General features: G+C 39.0%; 1 protein-coding gene and 1 long non-coding RNA gene across 5 annotated transcripts in view; one reads left to right on the plus strand and one right to left on the minus strand.

The window, feature by feature from the left end:
• The first annotated feature begins 2,300 nt into the window (after nt 1–2,300).
• The window catches only part of LOC147582722 (uncharacterized), a 42,677-nt gene continuing 17,448 nt past the window's right edge, over nt 2,301–27,529 (plus strand). The window contains exon 1 of the long non-coding RNA XR_015249452.1: nt 2,301–2,385. This is a non-coding gene — a long non-coding RNA (uncharacterized LOC147582722). The remainder of the gene's footprint in view (nt 2,386–27,529) is intronic.
• Nucleotides 5,711–27,529, minus strand: part of RBL1 (RB transcriptional corepressor like 1) — a 62,355-nt gene continuing 40,536 nt past the window's right edge. For 3 of the 4 annotated variants that reach the window (XM_086702148.1, XM_086702149.1, XM_086702150.1), the window contains 6 exons: nt 20,189–20,365; nt 18,650–18,721; nt 16,654–16,744; nt 11,164–11,312; nt 9,365–9,529; nt 5,711–7,196 (listed from right to left, as the gene is read on the minus strand). In XM_086702148.1, coding sequence (XP_086558274.1) covers nt 7,026–7,196; nt 9,365–9,529; nt 11,164–11,312; nt 16,654–16,744; nt 18,650–18,721; nt 20,189–20,365 — 825 coding nt within the window. In that variant the 3' untranslated portion in view covers nt 5,711–7,025. Of the gene's footprint in view, nt 7,197–9,364; nt 9,530–11,163; nt 11,313–16,653; nt 16,745–18,649; nt 18,722–20,188; nt 20,366–27,529 lie in introns of those variants that run through there. The other variant, XM_086702151.1, reaches the window with a different exon arrangement.

The raw sequence follows: 27,529 nt of genomic DNA on the forward strand, positions 1-27,529 counted from the left end.
AAGAAAGTTATTAGCAGAAGAAAAGAAGTGTTCCTGGCAAGGCTGTTTTTTAGGGGGAAAAGCAAGGTGTCTTATCATGCAGACTACCTCATTTCACTTTGAGGGTAAAAGAGGACCCAGGTGCCTGCCTGATTGGCAGGAATTGAAAAATTCCTGACTGACCAGTTAAGACTACATTTCTAGGGGAACTTGAAACTGCAATTAGATTATGTATTAATTAAGCATTGATTTGGGAACTTGGTCTAAGTAACACTATTTTGGGCCTCTGTTTTGTTTTTTTTAATGTTTATTTATTTTTGAGAGAGAAAGAGCATGAGTGGGGAAGGGGCAGAGAGAGAGAGGGAGGCACAGAATCTAAACCGGCTCCAGGCTCTGAGCTGTCAGCAGAGAGCCTGACACAGGGCTCGAACTCGGAAACGGCAAGATCATGACCTGAGCTGGTCAGTCGCTTAACCGACTGAGACACACAGGTGCCTGTTTTTGTTAACAATCCATAGTATGGGCAGTTATTTAGCAATAGAAAGAAATTATCTACACATACAACATGAATGAATCTCAGAAACATTACACTAAGTGACAGAACTCAAATACAAAAGGTTACATACTGGGGCGCCTGGGTTCCTCAGTTGGTTAAGCATCCAACTCTTGATTTTGGCTCAGGTCATGATCTCATGGTTCAGGCTACCACAGAGCCTGCTTGGGGTCCTTTCTCTACCTCTCTCTCCCTCCCTCCCCCTCTCTCTCCCCCCTCCCCCTCTCTCTCCCCCTGCCCCTCCCCTGCTTTTATACTCTCTCTCTTGAAATAAATAAACATTAAAAAAATTTTTTTAAAAAGGGGCACCTGGGTGGCTCTGTTGGTTGGGCGTCCGACTTGAGCTCAGGTCATGATCTTGTGGCTCATGGATTCAAGCCCCATGTTGGACTCTGTGCTGGCAGTTTGGAGCCTGGAGCCTGCTTTGGATTCTGTGTCTTCCTCCCTTTCTCTCTGCCTCTCCCCACTCATGCTCTGTCTCTCTCTCCTTCAAATATAAACAAACACTAAAAAAAAATTAAAACAACAAATAACAAACAAAAGGTTACATTGTGCATACATATATTTTATATTAAAGTCTAGAAAAGGCAAAACTATAATGATAAAAAAGAGTCAACAGTTGACTGAGTAGAGTGTGTGGTGGGAAGGATGTGGGGAGGGCAGGGAAGATCAGAGGGCACAAGAGAACGTTTTGAAGTGATGGAAATTTTTTTTTTTAAATGTTTATTCATTTTTGAGAGACAGAGAGAGACAGAGCATGAACGGGGAAGGGGCAGAGAGAGGGAGACACAGAATCTGAAGCAGGCTCCAGGCTCTGAGCTGTCAGCACAGAGCCCAATGTGGGGCTTGAACTCACGAACTGTGAGATCATGACCTGAGCCGAAGTCAGACGCTCAACCAACTGAGCCACCCAGGTGCCCCTGGAAATATTCTATATATGGATTGTGGTGGTGGTTACACAACTATATACTATTATTAAAATTCATCAAACTGTATACTGAAAATGGGTACATCTTACTCTATGTAAATTATACCCCAACAAAGCTGGAAAAAATTCAGTGTAGTATATATAACTTAAGACTTACACATTTTCCTTCATGTGAAAAATAATTGTAATACATTTTTTTAAGATTTTATTTTATTTATTTTGAGAGAACGAGGGCACAAGTGACTAGGGTCTGAGGGGGGGGCGGGGAGAGAGAGAAGAGGGACTCGTGCTCACCAGAACTGGGGCTCCAGCATACCTGATTCGGGGCTCAAACTCATGAACCCCAAGATCATGGCCTGAACCGAAGCCAGACACTTAGCCGATTGAACCACCCAGGCCCCCCTAAAGATTTTAAGTAATCTCTACACTCGATGTGGGGATGGAACTCACAACCCTGAGATCAAGAGTCTCATGCTCCACTAACTGAGCCAGCCAGGTGCCCTTGAGGTCGTTTGTTTATTAAAACAAGCTCTGGCCAATTTTATTAAAGATGTCATCTTTTTAAACTTAACAAATTTTTAGGAGTGCCTGGTTGGTTCTGTTGGTGGAGTGTGAGACTCTTCATCTCGGAATTATGAGTTCAAGCCCCACGTCATGTGTACAGATTACTCAAAAATAAAATCTTTAGAAAGATGACGTCTGAGTGCTGGGACTATAGTTTGTTTTGCTTTTGTTTATGTATCTTCTAATTTCTCTACAATAAATGTGATTTTCTATAATTATTTCCCGAAGTGATGATGATGATGATGACCTAACTGAAGTAACATTCAGTTTGGTTTGGCAGTGCAGCGTCAAGGAGGATATTTGAACCTGGATCTCCATACTCTTGGCCATTATACTCTTCTGCTGGCTTCAGACTTCCATGGTAAGAACAGCCTGGGATGCTTAACAAAACTGTGCATCATCCTATTGAATCTGTATGGTTCATAAATCTTCAACAGTGATTCTTACCATTGGGAATTTTGATGGGACTATTGCCTAGATGTAGGATCTGAGGATCTGAAACCTCCTGAACATTTTCTTAACATATTAAGGGTCTGTCATTGATGCCAAATAACCTCACATATATATTAGTTACCCCACCTGGAATCTATCATCATTAATCCTTCCTGGAAAGTCATCCCTGACTGTGCCCCCATACATGCTCAGTCAGGTGACTCTCTGTCCCCACTACCAGCATCCGAAAGTGTACAGATCTTCTTGACAGGTGTTTACTTAATTCAGGGACTGGTGCACGCTCGCCCCTGAATTGCGATAACCAAAAATGCAAAAATGCCTCCAATCATTGCCAAATGTCCCTTAAAGGGACAAAATTACTCCAAAATTAAGAACTACAAATTTGTGTCTCATATCAGTCTAACCATCCTCTCCTCCAGCCTCTCCACAGCTTCAGATTCCTAAACCTTGCTATTCAAAGTATAGTTCTTGGACTAGCAGCATTGGCGTTAAGGGGGCTTGCTAGAAAAGCAGAATATTAGGCCCAACCTCAGATCTACTGAATCAGGATCTGAGTTTTACCAGGATCAACAATCCCTGGTGATTCCTATGCACATTAAGTTTGAGAAGCACTACCAGGTCTCTAACTTACTTGGGGGTGACTATCACTTGGAACAGAGGTTAACAGTTCAACAAAATTTCTGGAGATGATCATTCCATGGTAAAGGGCAGGACCTAAGAATCTGTATTGTTATCATGTGGCTCAGGTAATTCTCATCCTTGGGCAAATTTGGGAATTGCTACTCTAAAATAAACATCAGATTTTGTCATTATCCACCTAAAATTAAAATCTCTTTAGTGACTCTCCATGGCCTACAGTAGTGATTCTCAACTCAACCTTAGGTGCTTACCTAGGAAATCTTTAGAAATCTGGATGCTAGGCTGTTCCCCAAACCCACTAAAAACTCTAGGGGAGGGACCCACCCACTGGCGAATTTTTCAAAGCTCCCCAGTTGCAGCCAATGTTAAGAACCACTGGGAATGATCAAGCCTGAGCTGCTTAACCTAGATTAGAAAACCCAACTGTGAAAGGCCCCTGCCTGCGTTCCTAGCCCTATTTTGCGTTGTATTTTTGCCTGTGCATACTACACTCCAACCTCACTGAACTACCTGTAATTCCCAAACCTGTGGTACAGTCATGCCTCTGGGCCTTTCTACAGGTTGTGCTCTCTGAATGGCAGTTATTCATCCCTAAGGACTGAATTACCACTTAGCTCCTTCGCCTTTAGAGTAATTTTAGATTTCCTTCACACACCTGCCCAGACAGAGTAATTCATTCTCTTTTCTGTGCTAATACCATGCCTCTTTGTGTAGAGCTCTATTACTATACTTATTACATTATACAGCTGATTCTTGAACAACGTGGGTTTGAACTGTGCAGGTCCACTTAACAGGCAGATTTTTTTTCAATACAGAACAGTACTGTATTTTCCTTAACATTTTTTTTCTCTTATTGTAAGAATACGATATATAACATATAAAACATACAAAATATGTGTTAATCAACCATTTGTTATTGGTAAGGTGGAATTCTGGTCAATAATTAAGTTTTTGGGGGAGTCAAAAATTATACACGGATCTTTAATGGCAGGGCATGAGGTGTGTGTGTGGAGATGTCAGTGTCCCTAACCCCCACGTTGTTCAAAGATCAACTGTAGTAATGGGTTACAATTATTATATCTTGAGAATGAAAACTAAGGCTGGTTTAGTTTTATATCCCTAGTACCTAGCTAAGGGCCAGGAATATGGTAGGCAGCTAGTAACATTTTTGACTTAGTGAAAGTAGTATAAAAGAAGAAAAAAAAGAAGAAAATAAAAATGAGCAGGAATATTATTACTTTCTTTAAAAATCTGAATTAATATAATCTAACATTAAAATCTTAATTAGAAAAGAACTTTAAGCTGTGAGTTTCATCTGGAGAAATATGCATGAAGGCAGTAAGAGAGAAATAAACCCTTTCCTTAATTCAGTAACATAATTTGGTCCACAAATTCATTCCAAGGAGTTGAAATAATCCTGTTTCTTTATGTGTCTAAGGCATTTTTTGAACTGAGGTAAAATTCACCTAACTTAAAAATTACATTTTTATTTTTTTTAAATAATCATTTTAAAGTGTATTTTAGTAAATTCACAATGTTATACAACCACCATCTAGATTAAGCTCTAAAATGATTTCCCTCCCCTCAAAAGAAACCCTGCTACAAACATTGGGGTACATGTGCCCCTATGAATCAGCACTTTCAACAATAGCCAAATTATGGAAAGAGCCTAAATGTCCATCAACTGATGAATGGATAAAGAAGATGTGGTTTATATATACAATGGAATACTACTTGGCAATGAGAAAGAATGAAATCATGCCATTTGCAGCAACGTGGATGGAACTGGAAGGTATTATGCTGAGTGAAATAAGTCAGTCAGAGAAGGACAGATATGAGTTTTCACTCATATGTGGATCTTGAGAAACTTAACAGAAGACCATGGGGAAAGGGAAGGGGAAAAAAAAATTGCAAACAAAGAGGGAGGGAGGCAAACCATAAAAGACTCTTAAATACAGAGAACAAACTGAGGGTTGATGGGGGTGGGTGGGGGGCAGGGGAAAATGGGTGATGGGCATTGCAGAGGGCACTTGTTAGGATGAGCACTGGGTGTTGTTATGTAAGCGATGAACCGTGGAAATCTACCCCAAAAACCAAGAGCACACTTTATACACTATATGCTAGATAATTTTACAATAAATCATATTAAAAAAAGGAATAAAAAAAAGAAACCCTATACTCAAGTAGTTAGTCACTCCCCATTTTCCTCCTAGCCCCTGAAAACCACCAGGAACATTAACTTTTAAGTTACACTAAGGTATTTATTTTTTTTTTTTTTAATTTTTTTCAACGTTTATTTATTTTTGGGACAGAGAGAGACAGAGCATGAACGGGGGAGGGGCAGAGAGAGAGGGAGACACAGAATCGGAAACAGGCTCCAGGCTCTGAGCCATCAGCCCAGAGCCTGACGCGGGGCTCGAACTCACGGACCGCGAGATTGTGACCTGGCTGAAGTCGGACGCTTAACCGACTGCGCCACCCAGGCGCCCCTACACTAAGGTATTTAAAAGATATAAAGCAGGTATTTAAAAAGGTCTAGGTTCTAGATGGCTGTACAATTGTTTCTAGTCACACAGAAAAGAGTACAAATATAGTTTTTTTCAGTATCTCAAAAACTCCAATGTTTTATTAACCACTTTATGTACACTGATATCGTCTTGAAAACTAATAAAAACATGTCCAAAGCTTCTTATATAGTCACTGTACAAATACTCATGTATGTTTTCTACATTAATAATGAAGATGAAAATGACACAATAGTTACAGCTACATAAAAATATATACAAGGACTTAAGACACATTTGATATTATTTGGTTTACAACATGTGTAGATACTACACAAAAAATGAGGATATAATTTGCAGAAAAGTAAAATGTGACCAAAATCACTTTTCTTAAAATTTAAAAATAAAATTCCTGACAATAGCAATTACTAATTTACAGCCAAATCTTAGACTAAGTCAAATTAGCCAGGGTTAGACATAAGTTAAGTTAAACATTTTGTATTTAAAAAAATAAGTTTTTCAGTTTAAAAAACATACATTTCATAACATTTTCTCAAAATTAATTAAGAATGGTTTATCCATATCCTTCCAGATTCTGGAAACACATTAGAAAAAGTGAATATTGAACAGCTGATTCTTTGGAAAGCTGCACCCAAGTACCCCTTTTATTAGGTTGTGACATCAGCTAAGAGGGCCTTTATTAGGTCTGGAAGGCAAGGAGCTGGAGCTCAGGTACGAATCTACTTATGCTCAAAGAGAGAAAGGCCATGAGAAGGGAGCTAGACAACCCAGGATAGTAGTGGCACTTGGATGTGGAGTTGCCATAGTGGGTCAGAGACAGGCTGGTGTATCATCCTTTGGCTCAGGTGCTATAGGAACCAATCCCTATTCAATATACATATGTATTTTTTAGAGTAATCTCTATGCCCGACATGGGGCTTGAACTCACAACCCTGAGATCAAGACTCACATGTTCTCCCAACTAAGCCAGCCATGTGCCCCCCTGCTCAATATTAAATGAGAACAGAAATATTTCAAAGTGTGCTTACCAAAAACAGATTATGTACCTTCATATTACAAAGCATAGAAGGAGACATTTATTTTTAAAAAGTGAGCTAAAAAGTTATGAGGTATCTCCTTACTTCATCTTAAAACTAACCCAAGAAATAGACGTTTAAAAAATTCTTTAACTATTAAAATGTTTAAAAGGCACTTGAAATATTGCTTTCCAATCCAACTCAAATATACTGTCAATTAATTTTGGACATAAAAAAGCGCATAATTTTGGTGCAATTTTTCTTGTAATTCAGTGATACTTTCCATCTACAGGGCTGAAAGTTTTGAGGGATAGAGCCCCAACATTCTGCTACCTGAAAGTGCTTTTAGCGTAGAAACAGGAAGGGCGTTAATGATTTGCTCTCTCAGTGACAACATCCTGTAGTCGTTTAAGCAAAACATCATCATTTTCTTGACAGAGGCGTTTGGCAGGTGATTCTGCATCACCATCGATGGCTATTGCTCGCTTCTTGGTTCTCTGTTCACCCTGTCTTATCATATTGTTGATATCTTTCAAACTCTGCAAAAATAGAGGACATGTGTGAGTAAAAGGGGAAAAAAAGCAAAGAACTAAGCTAACTGCTTTTTCCTGCACTCTACCCAAAGCTGAACACTAGGGTAGAGATTATCTTTTGAATCTAGGCCAACCTAGTAAGAGCGATTAGATCTAATCTTTTCATGGTTTTAAAAACTGGATTTACTTTACAGCAGTAGTACTCAAAGACACTGGACCAGATGCAGAAATATCAAGGAGCTTACTAGGAATGCAAACTCTCAAGCCTCACCCTAACACCTACTGAATCAGACACTCTAGGGATGGAGTTCAGCAATCTATGTTTAATCAAGCCCTCCAGGTGATTCTGAGCTCCCTTGACATTTGAAATCCTCTTCCTAGAGCAATGCTTTTTAAGCTTTAATGTGCTTACTAATCATGTGCAGATCTTGTTAAAATGCAGATTCAGATTCAGCAGGGCTGGCATGAGGCTTGAGATCAAGCATTTTTTAAGTTTATTTTTTAATTTTTTTTTTTTTGACAGAGAAAGAGAGAGAGAGAGAGAGAGAGCACATGCACGTGTGAGCAGGGGAGGGGGTAGAGGGAGAGAATCTCAAGCAGGCTCCACACTGAGTGTGCTCCGTACTGAGGTGTGGGGCTCAATCCCAAGACCCTGGGATCATGACCTGAGCCGAAATCAAGAGTTGTTCAACTGACGGAGCCACCCAAGTGCCCCAAGATCCTGCATTTTTAATATGTTCCCAGGTGATGCTGATGTTGAAGGTCTATAAACTATATTGAGTAGAAAGGCCTTAGAGTAGTGGCTCCTGAATGCTGTGGATCATAACTGTCTAGAGAACCTGACTGGCAGAGCTTTGGGATTCAGTAGGTCTATTGAACAGATCCGTGTTCAACAAGGTCCCCCAGGTGATTCCGGTCTATGGTTTTGAAATCATTGCCTTAGAAGTCAGGTGGTCCCATCTTTGATTTCATTTAAGAATCTCTTCTAAACATCCTTGTAGGAAATCAACTTCTATGAAGAGGAAATGCAAATCTGTGAGGTATTCTATCTCAAGTGAGGTTGACTTCTGGAGACATACTAAACATATTTGCTTGATAGCCTTTCAAGTATCTGAAAACATCAATCATATAACTGTCACATATTCATCACTGTACGGGGGTTAAGATGAGGATAACCACAGAACTTTTTGCATAAATAAGAGAAGGCCTCTGTTTTTAGACTTTTCACTATCCCATCACCAAAGGAACTTCCACTTTGAAAGCTTTCCTTTAAAGTCAATATTCCTCGTGTCTGACCACCTGCCTTACTGGTCCCTTCTCAAGATCGTATTTAAGCAGGGTGACACATTGGACTCTTGCAGTGAACTTCCCTAGTATCACAACAATAGTGATGGATTAAGCTACTGAAGCAGTTGAATACACTGCTCTTAATCACAGGAAACTTGCCACAGTAACAGTTCATATTATTTAAAAAATTTTTTTAAATGTTTATTCATTTTTGAGAGAGAAAGAGACAGAGCGTGAGTGGGGGAGGAGCAGAGAGAGGGAGACACACAACTCGAACTCACGTACAGTGAGATCATGACCTGAGTATCCATAAACCTCATGTGTATATTGCTATCACGGTATTTGTGATATTCTGACAAAACTACCTTCTTATTCATCTATTTTCCTGCCTGGTTGTGGATTCAGATCAAGGCAGGGAATGGATTTTCTTTTTTTTCAATTCACTGCAGCAATCCAACCCCTATATTAATTACAAAGAAATGCTTTATAAAGCCCTGCTGACATGAAGTGTAAAGAACAGTCTGAGTCAAAAATGAAGACCAATATTGTGGGTTTACGTGTTTTAAAAAATTAAAAAATATTTATTTTTGAGAGAGAGAGAGATAGCGTGAGTGGGGGAAGGGCAGAGAGAGAGGGAGACACAGAATCCAAAGTAGGCTCCAGGCTCTGAGCTGTCAGCACAGAGGCTGATGTGGGGCTTGAACTCATGAACCAAGAGATCATGACATTTGCTGAAGTCAGACGCTCAACTGACTGAGCCACCCACGTGCCGCAATTCATATTTATTACTAGTAATTTTGCAGACAAAGAGCAAGATTAAAGATTATTAACTGGCAATATGAAATCCAATTTTTAACACAAGTACATAGATTGTTGTAACACCTTACCTTAGAAGGGCTGCCATTGAACTTATATAGCAGAGCACTCCTTGGTGTAAGGCCTGATGCATTCTTGTGTGGGGAAACATAAATGGAGTGCTGCTGGGAAATGCGGCGTGGTGAGCCTGGTTGTTGCTTAATATGTGGAAAAGGCGAGAGTGGTGGAGCTTCCATCTGAAATAATCCAAAAGTAAATTTTTGTATGATAAAAGTTCTTTTTTGAATCCCACCATATTTTTATTCCTTTATTTTTTTTAAGTAGGCTCTGTGCCCAACATGGGGCTTGTAACTCACAAACCCAAGATCAAGAGTTGCATGTTCTACCAACTGAGCTAGGTAGGTGCCCCCATATTTTTATTCTTATTGGCATTTCTTTTTTAACGTTTATTTATTTTTGAGACAGAGAGAGACAGAGCATGAATGGGGGAGGGTCAGAGAGAGAGAGGGAGACACAGAATCTGAAACAGGCTCCAGGCTCTGAGCTGTCAGCACAGAGCCTGACGCGGGGCTCGAACTCACGGACCGCGAGATCATGACCTGAGCCGAAGTCGGCCACTTAACCGACTGGGCCACCCAGGCGCCCCCTTATTGGCATTTCTTATGTGTCAGCTACACCATAAGAATCTATTAATGGCTGAAAAAAAAGCAAAGACATGGTCCATTACCCCTTGTTTTTCAAGAGTTACTAACAGATAAACTAAAATTTATTTTCCTGCATCTTTCAGGAAATACTGAAGAATTCTGAGACACCCAGAAGTGGTAATAAGCCAGGAGTATAGTATAGTATATAGGAATAAGCCAGAAAGGAGAGGCAAAGAGTAATCAGTATTCTAACACAATGATAATCTCTGTATATACATAACATACACCTCCTGCCCCATAACCAAAGCCATAGCAGAGAGAATAAAAGAGAGACAGAACTCTATGAGCCAGAAGGATGGGTCCATCATGAAACAAATTTGTTAGTGAAATGATTAAGACTTTATACTGAAATGCAAATTATTTAGAAATAGAATTAGGGAAGCAGGGTCTGCACTTTCCTTTAATATTCTCGACAATGTTTCCATTCTAGGAATAAATAGAGATGGTTCCTTAATTAATAATTTCATCATCTTCAACTGAAGCTAATAAAACTAGTTTCAATTGGCTCATGACAGACATATTCATGATAAGGAGAGGTGGAACTGATGGGAGTTGAATGAATAGTCATGGCCTCTGAGAATAGTCACAGACCGCATTCCTTGAAATGTAAAGGGAGACACAAAATACACATATATGGCTACTGGCTAGATGCAGTTTCACTTGGTTCCTCTTACAACTAAAGTCTGCTCTCCTGGGAACCAACCTCAGCTTATACACTGATGATGTTTTCACAGGCCTGCTAGTACTGCCAAATCTGCATTAAAATGTCTTAGTGTTGCCTCTACTAATGATTCAGGCCTATTTATTTCCTTTTCTCTTTATCTTGAGAAAAACATTTATCTCATATATACATATTACAATAGAAATTAAAATTAAGAGAAAAAATTAGCAGAATTGTTTTCTTTTTTCCACATTCTCATCTAGTAGTTGCCCATATGTTAACATAATTTCCAGCAACATAATCATAATACGGATAAAATTTCCCTGATTTCTTCTGGTCTGTGTTGTATGATAGTTTTAATCATTCTCTAATTAATTACTGGTATTTTTTTTTCTCCTATAAAATGCATCAGTCACATTTTAACTCTGAAGCACTTATCTAACAAACTTATAGTAATCTAACTATGACTATGAATATTCATATCATAGTAAAATATAAAACATACCACATGGTCCTGATTTGACAAGTCATATCTCAGTGCAAATGACTTCACTCTTCCTACATATATTGTATTATAAAATTTGATAAGATCACCTCTTTCCTCTTTCACTGGTCCACTAGAACAGTCAGGTGTTTTTGTAGCATCTTCCAATTCTGTTAAAAGATTCAGGGTTATGACAGATGTATTATAATACACAAGTGGTGATCTGAATCACAACTCTATGATATAAAAACAAAATCAGAAGCGCCTGGATGGCTCAGTCAAACATCTGACTCTTGATCTCAGCTCAGATCTTTTTTGTTTTTTTTAGTTCATTTATTTATTTAGAGAGACAGCAGAGCCTGATGTGAGGCTTGAACTTACAAACCATGAGATCATGACCTGAGCTGAAATCAAGAGTTCTATGCTTAACTGACTGAGCCACCCAGGTGATCCTCAGCTCAAGTCTGAATCTCAGGGTCATGAGTTCAAGTCCTGCATTGGGCTCCATGCTGGATTTGGAACCAACTTAAGGGGAAAAAAAAGTAAACACAAATCTTTATATAAAGCAATTAATGTTTTTAGAAAATGTTTGAAACCCACCTATATTATGTATAAATTAAATTGGAAACTTGAGAAATACAAATACACGTACTTAGGCTAATATTCTTCTTTTTTTTTTTTTTAATTTTTTAAATGTTTATTTTTGAGAGACAGCAAGAGACAGAGTGTGAGTGGGGGAGGGGCAGAGAGAGAAGGAGACAGAGTCCAAAGCAGGCTCCAGGTTCTGAGCCTGATGTGGGGCTCAAACTCAAACCAGGAGATCATAACCTGAGCCAAAGTTGGAAGCTTAACTGACTGAGCCATCCAGGCACCCCAAGGCTAATACTCTTTTCTCTAGATACTATTTCAGCAAGAATTTTTTCACAACGATACTTTTTAAGTTTATTGATTTATTCATTATGTATTGGTGGAGGGGGGCAGAGAGAGAAAGAGAGAGAGAGAGAGAGAGAGAGAGGGAGAGAGAGAATCCCAAGCAGGCCCCATGCTGTCAGCATAAAGCCCAATGCAGGGCCTGAACTCATGAGCCACAAGATCATGACCTGAGCTGAAATCAAGGGTCGGACGCTTAACTGGCTGAGCCACCCAGGCCCTTCTCAGATTTTTTATGCACAGTCCCCTTTCCCTGTAACACCTACTACCATCCTAATAAATGCTATTCCAAGCCATATTGGCTTTGTAACAGCTGTTGTAGGTTATTCTCACTACATGGATCAGTCAAAATTATTTAAGGTCCTCCTTTGATTAGAAATTTCTGGACACAGAGACTATACACAGTCTTCAGATTTGTGTGTCATTCCAATTCTAGTCATTAATATTTATATAAAGTAATGGGCTCTATTTATTTTGAAGGAACCAAACATTTAAAACTCTCTGGGACCTTGGTGGGATGCCTGGCTGGCTCAGTCAGCAGAGCATGTAACTCTTAATCTGGTGGTTGTGAGTTTAAGCCCTATGTTGGGTGTGGAACCTACTTAAAAAAACAAAAAACAAAGAAACAGTGATATTTTGGCAGTTTCTTGTGAACTCTAAAAGGCATGACCATAATATAAAAACAAGTAAAACTGTGCTCTATTTATATTTTCATTGTCTATCTGGTGATTTTAAGATGGGCATAATGTGAAATAAAGTTACCTGATTTTCAATATGCAGTTACCAATATTATATATCTCATATGAAAACAGAATTTTTGTCTCATGAGAGAATTTGCTTTTACTGTTTTCTTTTAATGTGACCTACTCAACATTTCAAGTATTTTGTTTTTATTATGTTTAATCTCTACACCCAACATGGGGCTTGAACTCACGACCCTGAGGTCAAAAGTCACACACTCTTACGACAGAGCCAGCCAGGCACCCCAACAACATTTAAAATATTGCAAATAAGGAATATGGCCTTAGACAAATTAGCGTGAAAAAGAAAAAGAAAAAAAAATTTAAAGAGAAATATTCATTAATAAAAAACCATAAATTTTATACTGCTTAAAAAATGATAGGGGTGTATGGGTGGCTCAGTTGGTCGACTGTCTGACTCCGGGTTTCCACTCAGGTCATGATCTCATGGTTCATGGAATTAAACCGTGCATTGGGCTCTTACTGACAGCATGGAGCCTACTTGGGATTCTCTCTCTGTCCCTCCCCCACTCATGCTCGCTGTCTCAAAAAAAAAAAAAAAATTAAAAAAAAACTTAAGTAACAGCTGTTACTTACTGAGGTCTTACTATAAGCAGGTCTTGTGTTAAACATCATACTTACATCATTCTTTGTAATCCTTAAAACAAGTCTCTGAGGAAGTACTGTAAACTTGTCAGTGTACCATTATACACTTGAGTATTGTATTTGTTACTGAGATTAAGCTGTAATCTGGATCTCTCAAGTGTTCTAGTCAATAATGCCAGTGTAGGGTGGTCTGCTGACATAATGGTGAAGAATTGGTATTTTGATCAGGAAGCTCATTCCCAACAGGTAGCTATTATAAGAGTTTCTGTTAGGTTTATCTTAATCAAAGGCCAATGCTTTGCTAATTAACATACTCAATGTAAGAAATGGGTTTTTATTCATTAAAAAAGGGGGGGGGTGGGCACGCCTGGATGACTCAGTCGATTGAGTCTGACTTTGGCTCAGGTCACAATCTCATGGTTCGTGAGTTTGAGCCCCACAATGGGCTCTGTGCTGACAGCTCAGAGCTTGGAGCCTGCTTCGGATTCTGTGTCTCCCTCTCTCTCTGCCCCTCCCCCACTTGTGCTCTTTCTCTCTTAAAAATAAACATTAAATGGGGCGCCTGGGTGGCGCAGTCGGTTAAGCGTCCGACTTCAGCCAGGTCACGATCTCGCGGTCCGTGAGTTCGAGCCCCGCGTCAGGCTCTGGGCTGATGGCTCAGAGCCTGGAGCCTGTTTCCGATTCTGTGTCTCCCTCTCTCTCTGCCCCTCCCCCGTTCATGCTCTCTCTCTGTCCCCAAAATAAATAAACGTTGAAAAAAAATAAAATAAAATAAAATAAACATTAAAAAAAAAATTCAAGGGGCGCCTGGGGGGCTCAGTTGGTTAAGCGGCCAACTTTGGCTCAGGTCATGATCTCACCATTTGTGAGCCGGAGCCCTGCGTCAGGCTGTGTGCGGACAGCTTGGAGCCTGGAGGCTGCTTCGGATTCTGTGTCTCCCTCTCTCTTGGCCCCTCCCCTGCTCACTCTCTCTCTCTTTCTCAAAAATAAACAAACATTAAAAAGCAATTTAAAAATTTAAGAATCTGGTTTTTATTGATGAAAATAGTGACTGTTATGAAAGCCTAATGCTTAAAGTTGGTGCATGTTGGGGAAATTAGAAGTACTTAAATAGACTGGTTAACATATTTGAGACACTGTCCACAATATCATGATACAGATGAGTGATTCACTGAAGTGTGTGGAGCTCTACTATTATGGATGATAATGAAGACCAGCCCTGAACTCTGATGCATGTCATTTGCTTGATCCTGGCTTTAAGGCTAACAGAGTCCTGAATCTGGAATCTTGGCACCTGCTTCAAGTGAACCTTTAATGTGTGAGGTGGTGGCTGGACAGCTGGGTGTTTGGACAACCTATATAAGATGCATAAACTATGTGTGCTTTCTAAATAGTAATCATTTTATACCTAATTAAGAATTTTATAGAACCAGAATTGTTCTTCACTATGTGGTGTTCTTTGTTATGTTTAAGTCATAGCAACCAAACATAGCTGGAGAAACTTTAACATACCTTATCTGAACATAAACTTGCCTGACTGTATCCTCCACTGTAACTTTTTCCTTTTTGGTGCCAGAATTCCTGAGTCCATTATCACTGGATACTTGTGCAGCTCTGTGCCATCACCATTGGATAAAATCTTAAAAATGGTTGTTTGCTTGCTAATAAATATCTAGTTAATAAATGTATATACAACAGAAGTTGATTTGAAACCTTTAGGTTGTAGAGAGTAGCTAACCTTCATTGACCTCAAATTTCATTTGCAGATACTGTATCTATTGAACTTCACTGCTCCTTGTATGCCAGATACTTGCTAGTAGTTACTTTGTTTCTCATGAGAACATTACTTTCCAGCTAACCTCTGGTGCCTGTTTGTCTCTACCCCCACCCCACATGCCTGGTTTTGTATGGACAGAAAAACTACCTGGGACAGATGAGCAACATGTGTTACAAAAATAGAAAGGCTGTGTGTGTGTGTGTGTGTGTATTTTATACACACGTTTGTAGTTGATGTATATGTACGTATATATAATATATATGCATTTTTTCAGTTTTACTGTCTGATACACTTCCATTGCCTTGAAAAGGCTCGGGAATAATATATCTATGTAAAAAGAATTGAGCTTGGCTTATGTATCCTTAAATAGGGCAGATTCTAGGGCATTGTTATTAAAAATATTTTTGGTGAGTAAGATCTTAAAAGTTCAGATCCCAAAAAACACCATAATGATCACGGATATCTACGTGATTAAAAAAAGAGTCCTTGACTCTGGCAATTTTCTCTAAGAATTTATCCTAAGGATATGGATCAAAGATTAAGCTATAGTGATGTTCCTCACAAAGCTATGTATAATGGTTAATAATCTAAATGTCCCACACTGTAGAATACATCACAGTACATGTGTTACACATGTACACATTAAGTAATGGGAAGATGAGACAAGGAAAAGATGGGCAGAAGAAGCATTTTTACAGCTTATCAACATAGGAATAATTACCTTGACAATATGAATAATTGATTTTCCTTTCTTTGAAAAAAATTTCCTAGTGCCTCAAGTCTTACATATCATGATGGTTAACAACAGGATGGCAGCTTTGTTGGTGGTGGAAGAATACTTATATAATTATTAATGAACAAGACATTTCCTTAATTGTCACCCCAGGCAGATCACTGACAGCTACCTTACTTCCCCTGTAATTCAGATTTATTTTTAAAATTTATTAAGAGCCTTTTATGTGTTTTATTAATGTTGTAAGTATTCTACAAAACTTTTTTAGAACAAAAAAATTTTTTTAATGTTTATTCATTTTTGAAAGACAGAGAGAGACAGAGCACAAGTAGGGGTGGGGCGGAGAGAGAGGGGGACGCAGAATCTGAAGCAGGCTCCAGGCTCTGAGCTGTCAGCACAGAGCCCGACGCGGGGCTCGAACTCATGAACGGTGAGATCATGACCTGAGCCAAAGCCGGACACTCAACCGACTGAGCCACTCGTGCGCCCCACAAAACTTCTTCTAAAGCACAATTAATAGGGGAAAAATGGTTTCAATTCACAACCTCTTTGGATGGAGGCATCTGACTCATACTTATCTCAAACTTGTTTCTTCCCAAATGCTTTCACATATGCATTATCCATTCCGCTTACATCACTAACTCCATGCCGCCTGACATCCACTGCATTACGTACAATGTAATCAAAGGTATATTACATATAGAATATTAAATTGGGCAACTTACCATAATCTGTCATTTCAAAATCACCATTTATGTTTTTATTGTATGCCACAACTTCTTTTGGAATACTTTTCAACAGTACACTTCTATAGACCTACAGGTTAGAGTGGAAAAAGACTGCTAAGTCATAAAGATGCACAGTTTAAGCAAAACCAAAATAAGAACAGAATATCATGCCAGTTAAAAGGTATTTGTCTGTAATGGTGATAATCGAGGGCAAAATGTTACTAGGCTGGTAAATATAGATTATAGCAACCATCTTAGTAGAGGGGATATGGAAACAGAGCCTACCACCTAATACTGCCACTGTAGTTTACAAAAACTAAACACTGATGAGGTTTTGCCAAATAAAAGCAATTTCAAATATCTGAGCTTGTTCTTCCTTTTAATTCCTTGCATAAGAATCATTTGATCTCATTAAGGCTTGTTTTCCTACTCCCGTCCCATTCCCATCTCCTTTCAGATGGTCACATGAAAATGTTTCCCTTCCTTCTTCTAAATTCTTTCCTACCTCCAAGACAGCTGAAAGGCATAATCCATTTCCCCTCATCCTATGGGTGGTAGGTATGAGAGGATATTTAGGAAGCTATGGCTCGGTCCACTTTGGACCCACACTAACTTCACCTTAATGATCTTTAGGGATAATCTGGACCTTTCTAGAATCTGTTCCTGAAGGATTTTTCTGAAGAGGTCCAGACACTCTTAGCCTATCAAAGGATATAACAAATGCTTGTACTTGGCTCTTCCATGTATTTTAGAGCTTAAAGAAGTGAAACTCTATGTGGGGCTCTCTTAGAAGGGGGTGTGACTACCAGTACTTAAGCATGGGATATCTGAGTAGCTACATCACATCACATCTCTCTTCCTAAGATGGCAGATCACCAAGGCTCAAAAAGAGGTCATTATGCTCCCTAGAGCTCAGCAACTAAGCTCCTGAGTGGTCAAAACCTTAAGGTAGCCCAACTTTATGTTCTTCAGCTGTAATAATAACAATATGGAACTAATAGTCATTAAATACTTACTATGTGTCCGGCCACTAGGCTAGCATTTTATATTTCCATGACTGAAAGGTTTTATAGGATTTTTACCATGGTTATTATAAAATGACATTATCAAATATGCTTGGTATCTATTTAAAGATTCAAACATTAAGATTCTTAGTAGGTGGCGAATGAAGCTAGACTTGAGCTAATAAATCCTCAAATTTCACGGGATTTTAAACATCATTAGAGAATCAAGTCCCACACAATTAGAGAATATTATTATTATTATTTAAATTTATTTTTTTGGTAATCTCTACACCCAACATGGGACTCAAACTCATGACCCCTGAGATCAAGAGTCACGTGCTCTTCTGAGCCAGCCAGGCATTATTATAGATGATTTTCATTAGATTATTTATTTTAAAGTTTACTTATTTTGAGAGAGAGAGTGCATGTGCAAGTGGGGAATGGGCAGAGGGTAAGAAAGAGAAAAAGGCAGAGAGAGAAAATCCGAAGCAGGCTCTGCACTGTCAGTGCAAAGCCAGATGCGGGGCTCCCACAACCCTGGGATCGTGACCTGAGGTGATATCAACAATTGGACACTCAACCAACTGAGCCATCCAGGCAACCCTAGATTTTTTATTAAAGTAGGCTCCATATATTACGTGGGGCTTGAAATTCACCACCCTGAGATCAAGAATCTTATGCTCTATAGATTGAGCCACCCAGGCACTTCCCTTCATTAGATTTTTTTGTGAAAAATGTCCCCACTCAACAAATGAACAAATAAATGGAATAGGAAAACACATGACAAATATATGCAAATATATCGATGAGTATATAAACAGCCAATTTCCTGGCTTTTACTGAAATTTTCTTTAGAGTTTAATGATATCCACTAAACCAAAAAAATCTAAAGTACAGTAAAACTATAAAAGAAGTTTACCTTTTCTATGACTTGTCAACAGAGAACTAGTACAAATCTATTTTTGGATGGGAGGAAAAATGTTACTCACATGACTGTTTGCCTGGGGCTGATTCCTATAACTTTTCATTATTTCTTGAAAAGTTCTTTCTTCTTTTGTTACCTAAGGAAAAGTAAATTCTGCATTTATCAGTTGCTCTTAAAAGAAAAATGGCTCTGAACAAAAGCTTCAATTATAGGTTGGCAGTGAGAGCAGTCCTGCAGAAAGTCATTAACCCCAGGCCAGTCCATGACTAAAAACCACTACCATTTATGATTTTTACTACCTTTAAAGTTCAAGCTTTGTGGCCTGTGGGGACTCAGCTAATAGCTTCATTAATCAAAAGCACTGAGATTGCTATGGTATAACTTTACTGAAAATACATTTCTTTTTATAAAAAGAATGATACCAGAAAACTCCGATCTGCTGCATCCCCTGCAGTCTCTGATTTTACTGACTTTTAAAGTACCCTCTTAAAAGTAAAGTAGCCACTTACTAAAGGATAAAAAATGTCTTATGGTGATTCACAAGAAAACTGAACAATTATTACAGGATTAGGTTTTTAATATTTTAGGACAGACTATATGGTTTCTAATACTTAGACAGAAAAGTTATGGTGGAAGGAAGGAAAGGAAGGAAATGAATTGGTGATCCATAACAGTATCCCTTCCAGTCTATTTATTATTATAAAATTTACTTAAATTACTCCTTCTCTCTGCTTTACTGTCCGTTAGCACTAAACCTGTTCTTCCATAATGATGAGCTAAAAATGGCAAAGCCTGCACTCTGAGAGTTCCATGGAAAACACAAAATATTAGGTAATAACATTTATTAATCTCTATTTTGTATAGAGATCTTAAAGGCATTGTGAGAGAGGAGTCAAAAGGAGTTTGAAAACATGTCCTCTGCCTCAAAAAGCTTAAGAATTAGGTCTTAACTATGTACATCTGCGAGTACTGCCAGTGCGGTCAATATGGTTCAGACCAAAGTTATAGATGATTGTTTCAGGTATATCAGAATTTTAAAAAGCAAGTAAGATATACTATTTTATGAATGAAAGCATGTTGTAGCACCTAGAAAGTAAAATGCTTTTCTGAGGTGGTGCAAAAAATCACTGGAAAGCAGTATATTAGAGAAGCTATTTTATGAAGTATGAGTTCATTAAATTATGAAATAAGAAATCCTAGGGTGCCATTTGTTAATTGTATAACTGACCAAGTTACTTTCAGCTCTGGGCCTCAATTACTAACCTACAACATAATGATCATTTTATTGTAAAGTATTAGATGAGAGGGGTCACAGCGATGGCGGTAAAAATGATGTTCACATTAACAGTATGGAGAACCATTTATACAAATGGTTTTTAAGACCTTTTCCAATTTCTTTACAACCAATGTATTCTTATGATGTGGGAAAGCTGATTATTACAAAATGAAATGGAGAGTCCAGAGAATAGATGCAGTAGCTGGAATTTACTACTTAACAATAGTGGGCATTTGAACAAACTAACAATTAAGTGCAAAAGATTTTCACTTTGTGCTTCAAAAATGGGTAACTAGGGCAAAGAGCTTCCCCCAACTTATACATTACCTTTGCCATGATGTAAAAGGCACAAAGAAGCAGCTGATCCAAATGTCGGTCTTTCATTAGATCAGGGCAATGAACTAAAGTGAATTCAAAACATGTCCATATCTTCCTTCGTAACTCATTTGAAACATCCAGTTTTAAACATAAATCTCGTAATCGTACACTTGCTAAATGATAGACCTAAGATGGAAGGTAGCACATTGATGCAAAAAAAACCAGTAAATAATTCTTCGAATTTATGTCTTACCATGAACATGGGCTTTCAGGCCAAGATTAACAAATACCTAGGCTGTTGATAAATGTATGTAAAATTACGTAAAATTTCTGTTCTATAGTACTAGTTCACTGGCAGAAGACTTCAATTCTCTTCAGAAGACTGTCTTAAAAACTCTTTTGGAAAAGATGTCCTCTATCCTGTCATCTATGTAAAGTAAGAAACACTAAAATGCAAGATTTACTTGCATCATGATCATTATGAATACATAATTTTTCAAGTGTTCAGAAATCCCCCATACCTTTTTTTGTTCAGAAAAGATTACTAGGAAGTCTAAAATGTCAGATAATAGGGGTGCCTGGTTGACTCAGTTGGTGGAGTGTGACTCTTGATCTCGGGGTTGGGGGTTCTAGCCCCATGCTGGGTGGAGAGATTACTTGAAAGTAAAATCTTTAAAAATTTTTGAAAAAAGTCAGATAATAAAGAACTAAAATGTTTTCAAGAATGAGTCAGAAAGCAAAACCATTTAAAAAACCTCCCCTATATTCTACACTGTTTTTATGAGCACATAAATGGAATATTAAAGTAAATGAGATACAAGGTTTTTTGTTTTTGTTGTTTCTAAGTACATCAGAGTAAATTTAGTTCAATGCCCTAAACCTTTCATGTATAACTTTTTTTTTTTTTTAAATTTTTTCAACGTTTTTATTTATTTTTGGGACAGAGAGAGACAGAGCACGAACGGGGGAGGGGCAGAGAGAGAGGGAGACACAGAATCGGAAACAGGCTCCAGGCTCTGAGCCATCAGCCCAGAGCCTGACGCGGGGCTCGAACTCACAGACCGCGAGATCGTGACCTGGCTGAAGCCGGACGCTTAACCGACTGCGCCACCCAGGCGCCCCTCATGTACAACTTTTATACGAATTGATAACTAATGCAAATGACCTGAAGGTCCTGCAAGATTCTAAAATGGCTTCCAATCATCCAGGAAGCATTATGTTTTACTGTTTTAAAAACTGGTGACCCTGCTGTGGTATTCCTAAATCACACTATTCTGTTTGAACTAAGTCTTCAAATTTAAATGTTCAGGGAAAAAGAGTCAGGCATCCCTTACAGCAAATTATCTTTGGGGACACCTGGGTGGCTCAGTTGGTTGAGCATCTGATTCTTTTTTTTTTTTTAACATTTATTTATTTTTGAGACAGAGAGAGACAGAGCATGAACAGGAGAGGGTCAGAGAGAGGGAGACACAGAATCTGAAACAGGCTCCAGGCTCTGAGCTGTCAGCACAGAGCCCGACGCGGGGCTCGAACCCACGGACCGTGAGATCATGACCTGAGCCAAAGTCGGCCGCTTAACCGACTGAGCCACCCAGGCGCCCCAAGCATCTGATTCTTGATTTTGGCTCAGGTCATGATCCCAGGGTCCTGAGATTAAGCCCAGTGTCAGGCTCTGTGCTGGGCATGAAGCCTGCTTAAGATTCTCTCTCTCCCTCTGCCCCCTCCCCCGCTCTCTCTCAAAATTAAAAAAAAAAAGTATCTTTGGCAGGAAAATAATCCATAAATAAGAGTTTAAAAACAAATATAAACTATCCAATACACTAATATGATAGAAAGTCAAATGGTAGACTCCAAAGCCACAAGTGATTCATTTTATAGCAAATTCATTTTTTCTGCATCCTATCCCCTTGTTTCTAGTCCATCTGGCCAAAAGATAAACAGAATCCATTTGGGTCAGTGCAGTGGGAAAGATGTCAGAACTTTACATTTGTCACAGAAAATAAAAGATAATGGCCCTAGTTAAAAAGATTAAAAATAATAAGTCATTAAGTAATATTTGTTAAGTATCTTTTACAGAGTTGATCCAATGCCTTAAAGAAACACATACTCTGGAAGTCTGATTCTGACAAAAAAATTCAGAGTACATTCTATTCAGTCCTGGAACACCAGCACCACGCTGAATTCAGCATAGATAATAGCTGCAACTTACTCAAGGAATGGTTATTTTGAATTCACTATAGATACGGACACATATGTTCTTTTTTTTTTTTTAACGTTTATTTATTTTTGAGACAGAGACAAAGCATGAATGGGGGAGGATCAGAGAGAGAGGTAGACACAGAATCTGAAACAGGCTCCAGGCTCTGAGCAGTCAGCACAGAGCCTGACGCGGGGCTTGAACTCACGGACTGCGAGATCATGACCTGAGCCGAAGTCGGACACTCAACCGACTGAGCCACCCAGGTGCCCCATGGACACATATGTTCTTTATACAGACATCCTATTCTCTTTTAGGATAGAGTTTTTCTAGTTTCTAATCTATGTCAAACAGGTTATAATTAAATGGAAAGAAGGATGCCTGAGTGGGTCAGTGGTTCAGTCAGTTAAGTGTTTGATTCTTGATTTTGGCTCTGGTCATGATCCTGGGGTTGTGAGACTGAGCCCTGCATTGGGCTCCTCGATGAGCATGGAGCCTGCTTGGGATTGTCTCTCTCTCCCTCTGCCCCTCTCCCCAGCTTGCACTCTCTCTGTCTGTCTGGTCCCTCTCTCAGATAAATAAATGGAAAGAAAAAAACCCAATATTCTTAAATAAATGCAGAATTAAAAATTCAGAACTAGGGGCGCCTGGGTAGCTCAGTAGGTTATGTGTCCGACTTGATTTTTGCTCAGGACATCATCTCACAGTTTGTGGGACTGAGCCCCACATCGGGCTGTGCACTGACAACGCACAGCCTACTTGGGATTCTCTCTCTCTCCCTTCCTCTGTCCCTCTCCTGCTCGTGCTCCCTCACTCTCTAAATAAATAAATAAACTTTAAAAACAAAAACAAAAAACAGGCCTTATATAGGCACAAGGTGGAGGCAGTAGTCATGGAGGCAGAGTAGAAGAGGCAGTGGGAAGTGGAGAAAATGGCAAGTCTCTCAAGAATTATGATTAAAAAGACTAGAGGAAATAAATTTAAATTTGCATCAAAAGTAATTTGGAAAGATAATTTCTTAAAATTTTTAAGTCTTAAACCCTGATCACAATGCTAAGACAAAAAACAGTGCTTTTTCCTTTACAATTTTTTTTAACGTTTATTTATTTCTGAGAGAGAGAGTGTGAGTGGAGTAGGGGCAGAGAGAGAAGGAGATAGAATCTGAAACAGGCTCCAGGCTTTGAGCTGTCAGCACAGAGCCCGATGAGGGCTCGAAATCAGGAGGCTTGAGATCATGACCTGCGCTGAAGTTGGAAGCTCAACCAACTGAGCCACCCAGGCGCCCCTCCTTTATAATTCTTGAGAATGGGCTAGCCAGCCATGTAGTTATGGAGTAGACTACAGAGGTACTTTCAGTTCTGGGATTTATTTTAGAGAAGAATCATGTTTGGTTATAAAAATCTAATTAACTTACCTGTCTTATCAGAAGTTGACAGTGCTTGTAAAAATGGGTAGGGCAAATTGAAATTATTTCTATGTTAAATCTTTCAGTCCTTTTTCATTAATACTACAGTAACGAAAAAAATACTACAGTAACGTATGTATTATAATGGAAATTGGTCAAATCTTATTATTATTTTTTTTTTAATTTTTTTTTTCAACGTTTATTTATTTTTGGGACAGAGAGAGACAGAGCATGAACGGGCGAGGGGCAGAGAGAGAGGGAGACACAGAATCGGAAACAGGCTCCAGGCTCTGAGCCATCAGCCCAGAGCCCGACGCGGGGCTCGAACTCACGGACCGTGAGATCGTGACCTGGTTGAAGTCGGACGCTTAACCGACTGCGCCACCCAGGCGCCCCTGGTCAAATCTTAATTTAAAAGGTAACACAGTAAGGGGTGCCTGGGTGGCTCAGTCCATAGAGTATGTGACTTTTAATCTCAACGTCATGAGTTTGAGCCCCACTTTGGGAACAGAATTTACTTAAAAAAATAAATAAAAGGTAACACATTGGATTTATGATAAAAACTGTGTAGCCACCCAGTATTCCACCAATTTTTATAACAATTCTTCAATAATTTAAGCTTATCTGTAAGATCCAAGAAGCACCTGTCCCACAATGAACTCTAATCTACAGCAACCTAACACAATGTAGTTCCACTAAATTTCAGAGGATGGCCAACTGCTCAAAGTGATATAAGAACATAAGGTGGTAGGATATATAAGTTATATCATGAAATGGAGTCACACCATATAAGCCTGAGTCAAACACAGTTCACCAAAATCATAATGTTTTCTTAAGAGGTCAAATATGTTTCTTTTAAAAGGGTAAACGTATATTACCTGATGTCAAAGCTGACAAAGATACTACAAAAAATATAGACCAATATCTCATGAATATTGATACAAAAACCCTCAACAAAGTACCAGTAAACTGAACACAACAGCATACCCTAAAAGGATTTTACAGTGTGATCAAATTATGATTTACTCTTGGGATGGAAGGATAGTTTAACATAGAAAAACCAATTAGAGTAATATACTACATTAACAGAATAAAGGGAAAATATGATTATCTCAATTGATGCAGAAAAAGCAACTGACAAAATCCAAAATGATTTTTTTCTTTTTAAATTTTATTTTCTAATTTTAAAAAATTTTTATTTTACACAGTGAGAGTGTGAGCTGGGGAGGAGGCAGAGGGAGAGAGAGAGAGAAAGAGAGAGAGATAAACTTAATCAGGTTCCATGCTTATGGCAGAGCCTGATATTGGGCCTCAATCCCGTGACCCTGTGATCATGACCTGAGCCGAAATCAAGTGTCAGATGCTCAACTAAGCCACCCAGCTGCCCCCAAAGCCCCCCCTTTTTTCCCCATAAAAACACTCGATGAACTAAGAATAGAATAAAACTACCTCAACATGATAAGTGCCATATATGAAAAATCCATAGCTAACATCATACTCAAAAGTAAAACAAAGAAAAGAAGAAAGCTTTTCCCCTAAGATTAGGAACATGACAAGGATGCCCAATTTCAGCACTTTTCAACATAGTACTAGAAATTCTAGCCAGAGCAATTAGGCAAGAAAAAGAAATATAAGGCATCCAAACTGGAAAAGAAGTAAAATCATCTCTGTGTGTAGTTTACATGTGTAGAATACTGGAAAACTCTAAAAAGTCCTTAAAAAACGTGAGAAATAATAAATGAATTCCATGAAGTTGCAGGATACAAAATCACACAAAAATCTCTTTCATTCTTATACTACCAACAATGAATAATCCAAAAATAAAGAAAATGATTTCATTTATAATAGCCTGAAAAAGAATAAAATACTTAGGTATCAACTTAACCAAGTATATAAAAGTGTATACTGAAAACTGCAAAATACTGCTGAAAGAAATTAAAGAAAGTGCAAATAATAAAACACTGCATGTTAACTAAAAAACAAAAAAGCAAAACAAAAAGCTCAAAACACAAATAAATGGAAAGACACCCCATGTTCATGGACTGGAAGACTTTTTTTTTTAAATGTTTACTTATTTTTTTTTTTTTAATTTTTTTTTTCAACGTTTATTTATTTTTGGGACAGAGAGAGACAGAGCATGAACGGGGGAGGGGCAGAGAGAGAGGGAGACACAGAATCGGAAACAGGCTCCAGGCTCCGAGCCATCAGCCCAGAGCCTGACGCGGGGCTCGAGATCGTGACCTGGCTGAAGTCGGACGCTTAACCGACTGCGCCACCCAGGCGCCCCAATGTTTACTTATTTTTGAGAGGTGGGGGGATGGGGGGGGTGGGACAGAGGATCCAAAGTGGACTCCATGCTGATAGCAGTAAGCCTGACATGGTGCTCAAACCCACGAACAAGATCATGACCTGAGACAAAGCTGGACACTCAACCAATTGAGCCACCCAGGTGCCCCTGGACTGAAAATTTAATAATGTTAAGATGGCAATACCAGTCAAAACAATCTACAGATTCAATGCAATCCTTATCAAAATCCCCATGATGGGGTGCTTGGGTGTCTCAGTTGGTTAAGCATCCAACTCTTTTTTTTTTTTTTCAACGTTTATTTATTTTTGGGACACAGAGAGACAGAGCATGAACGGGGAAGGGGCAGAGAGAGAGGGAGACACAGAATCGGAAACAGGCTCCAGGCTCTGAGCCATCAGCCCAGAGCCCAATGTGGGGCTCGAACTCACGGACCGCGAGATCGTGACCTGGCTGAAGTCGGACGCTTAACCGACTGCGCCACCCAGGCGCCCCAAGCATCCAACTCTTGATCTCAGCTCAGGTCTTTATCTCAGGGTCGTGAGTTCAAGCTCTGTGCTGGGCTCCATGATGGGCATAGAACCTACTTTAAAAAAAAAAAATCCCCAAGATGTTTTTTGCCGAAATAGAAAAATCCATTCTAAAAAGAAAAAGAAAAATCCATGCTAAAACTCGTATGGAATCTCAAGTGACTCTGAATAGCCAAAATAATCTTGAAAAAGAAGACAAAGTTGGAGGTTTCACATTTCCTAATTTCAAAACTTACTACAGGAGTACCTGGATGGTGTAGTCAGTTAAGTGTTTGACTCCTGACTTTGGCTCAGTCATGATTTTATGGTTCATGAGTTGAAGCCCTGCGTCAGGCTCTGTGCTGACAGCATGGAGCTTGCCTGCTTGGGATTCTCTCCCTCAAAATAAATAAACTTAAAAAAATTTTTAAAAAGGAAGGAAATTCTGAATGATGCTACAACATGGATAATCTTGAAGACTTACGCTAAGTGAAATAAACCTGTCACAAAAGGACAAATATTGTATGATTCCACTTATATAAGGTACCTTGAATAGTCAAATTCATAGTAGAATGGTGGTTACTAGGAGCCAGTGGTGGGGAGAGAAATGGTGAATTATTGTAATTGTTTGGGACAGAGTTTCAGTTTACGAAGATGAAAAAGTTCTGGAGATGGATAGTGGTGAAAGCCCCTCGACAATATGAATGTACTCAATGACAGTTTTGTACTTAATGACATTTTTGTACTTTTAATTTTTTTAAATGCTTATTTAATATTTTTGAGAGACAAAGAGACAGAGCGTGAGCAGGGGAGGGACACAGAGAGAGGGAGACACAGAATCTGAGGCAGACTCCAGGCCCTGAGCTGTCAGCACAGAGCCCGATGCAGGGCTCAAACACACGAACCGTGAGATCATGACCTGAGTCGAGGTCGA

Source organism: Puma concolor, chromosome A3, assembly GCF_028749965.1.
Source record: "Puma concolor isolate L17-30 chromosome A3, mPumCon1.1.hap2, whole genome shotgun sequence".
NCBI lineage: Eukaryota > Metazoa > Chordata > Mammalia > Carnivora > Felidae > Puma > Puma concolor.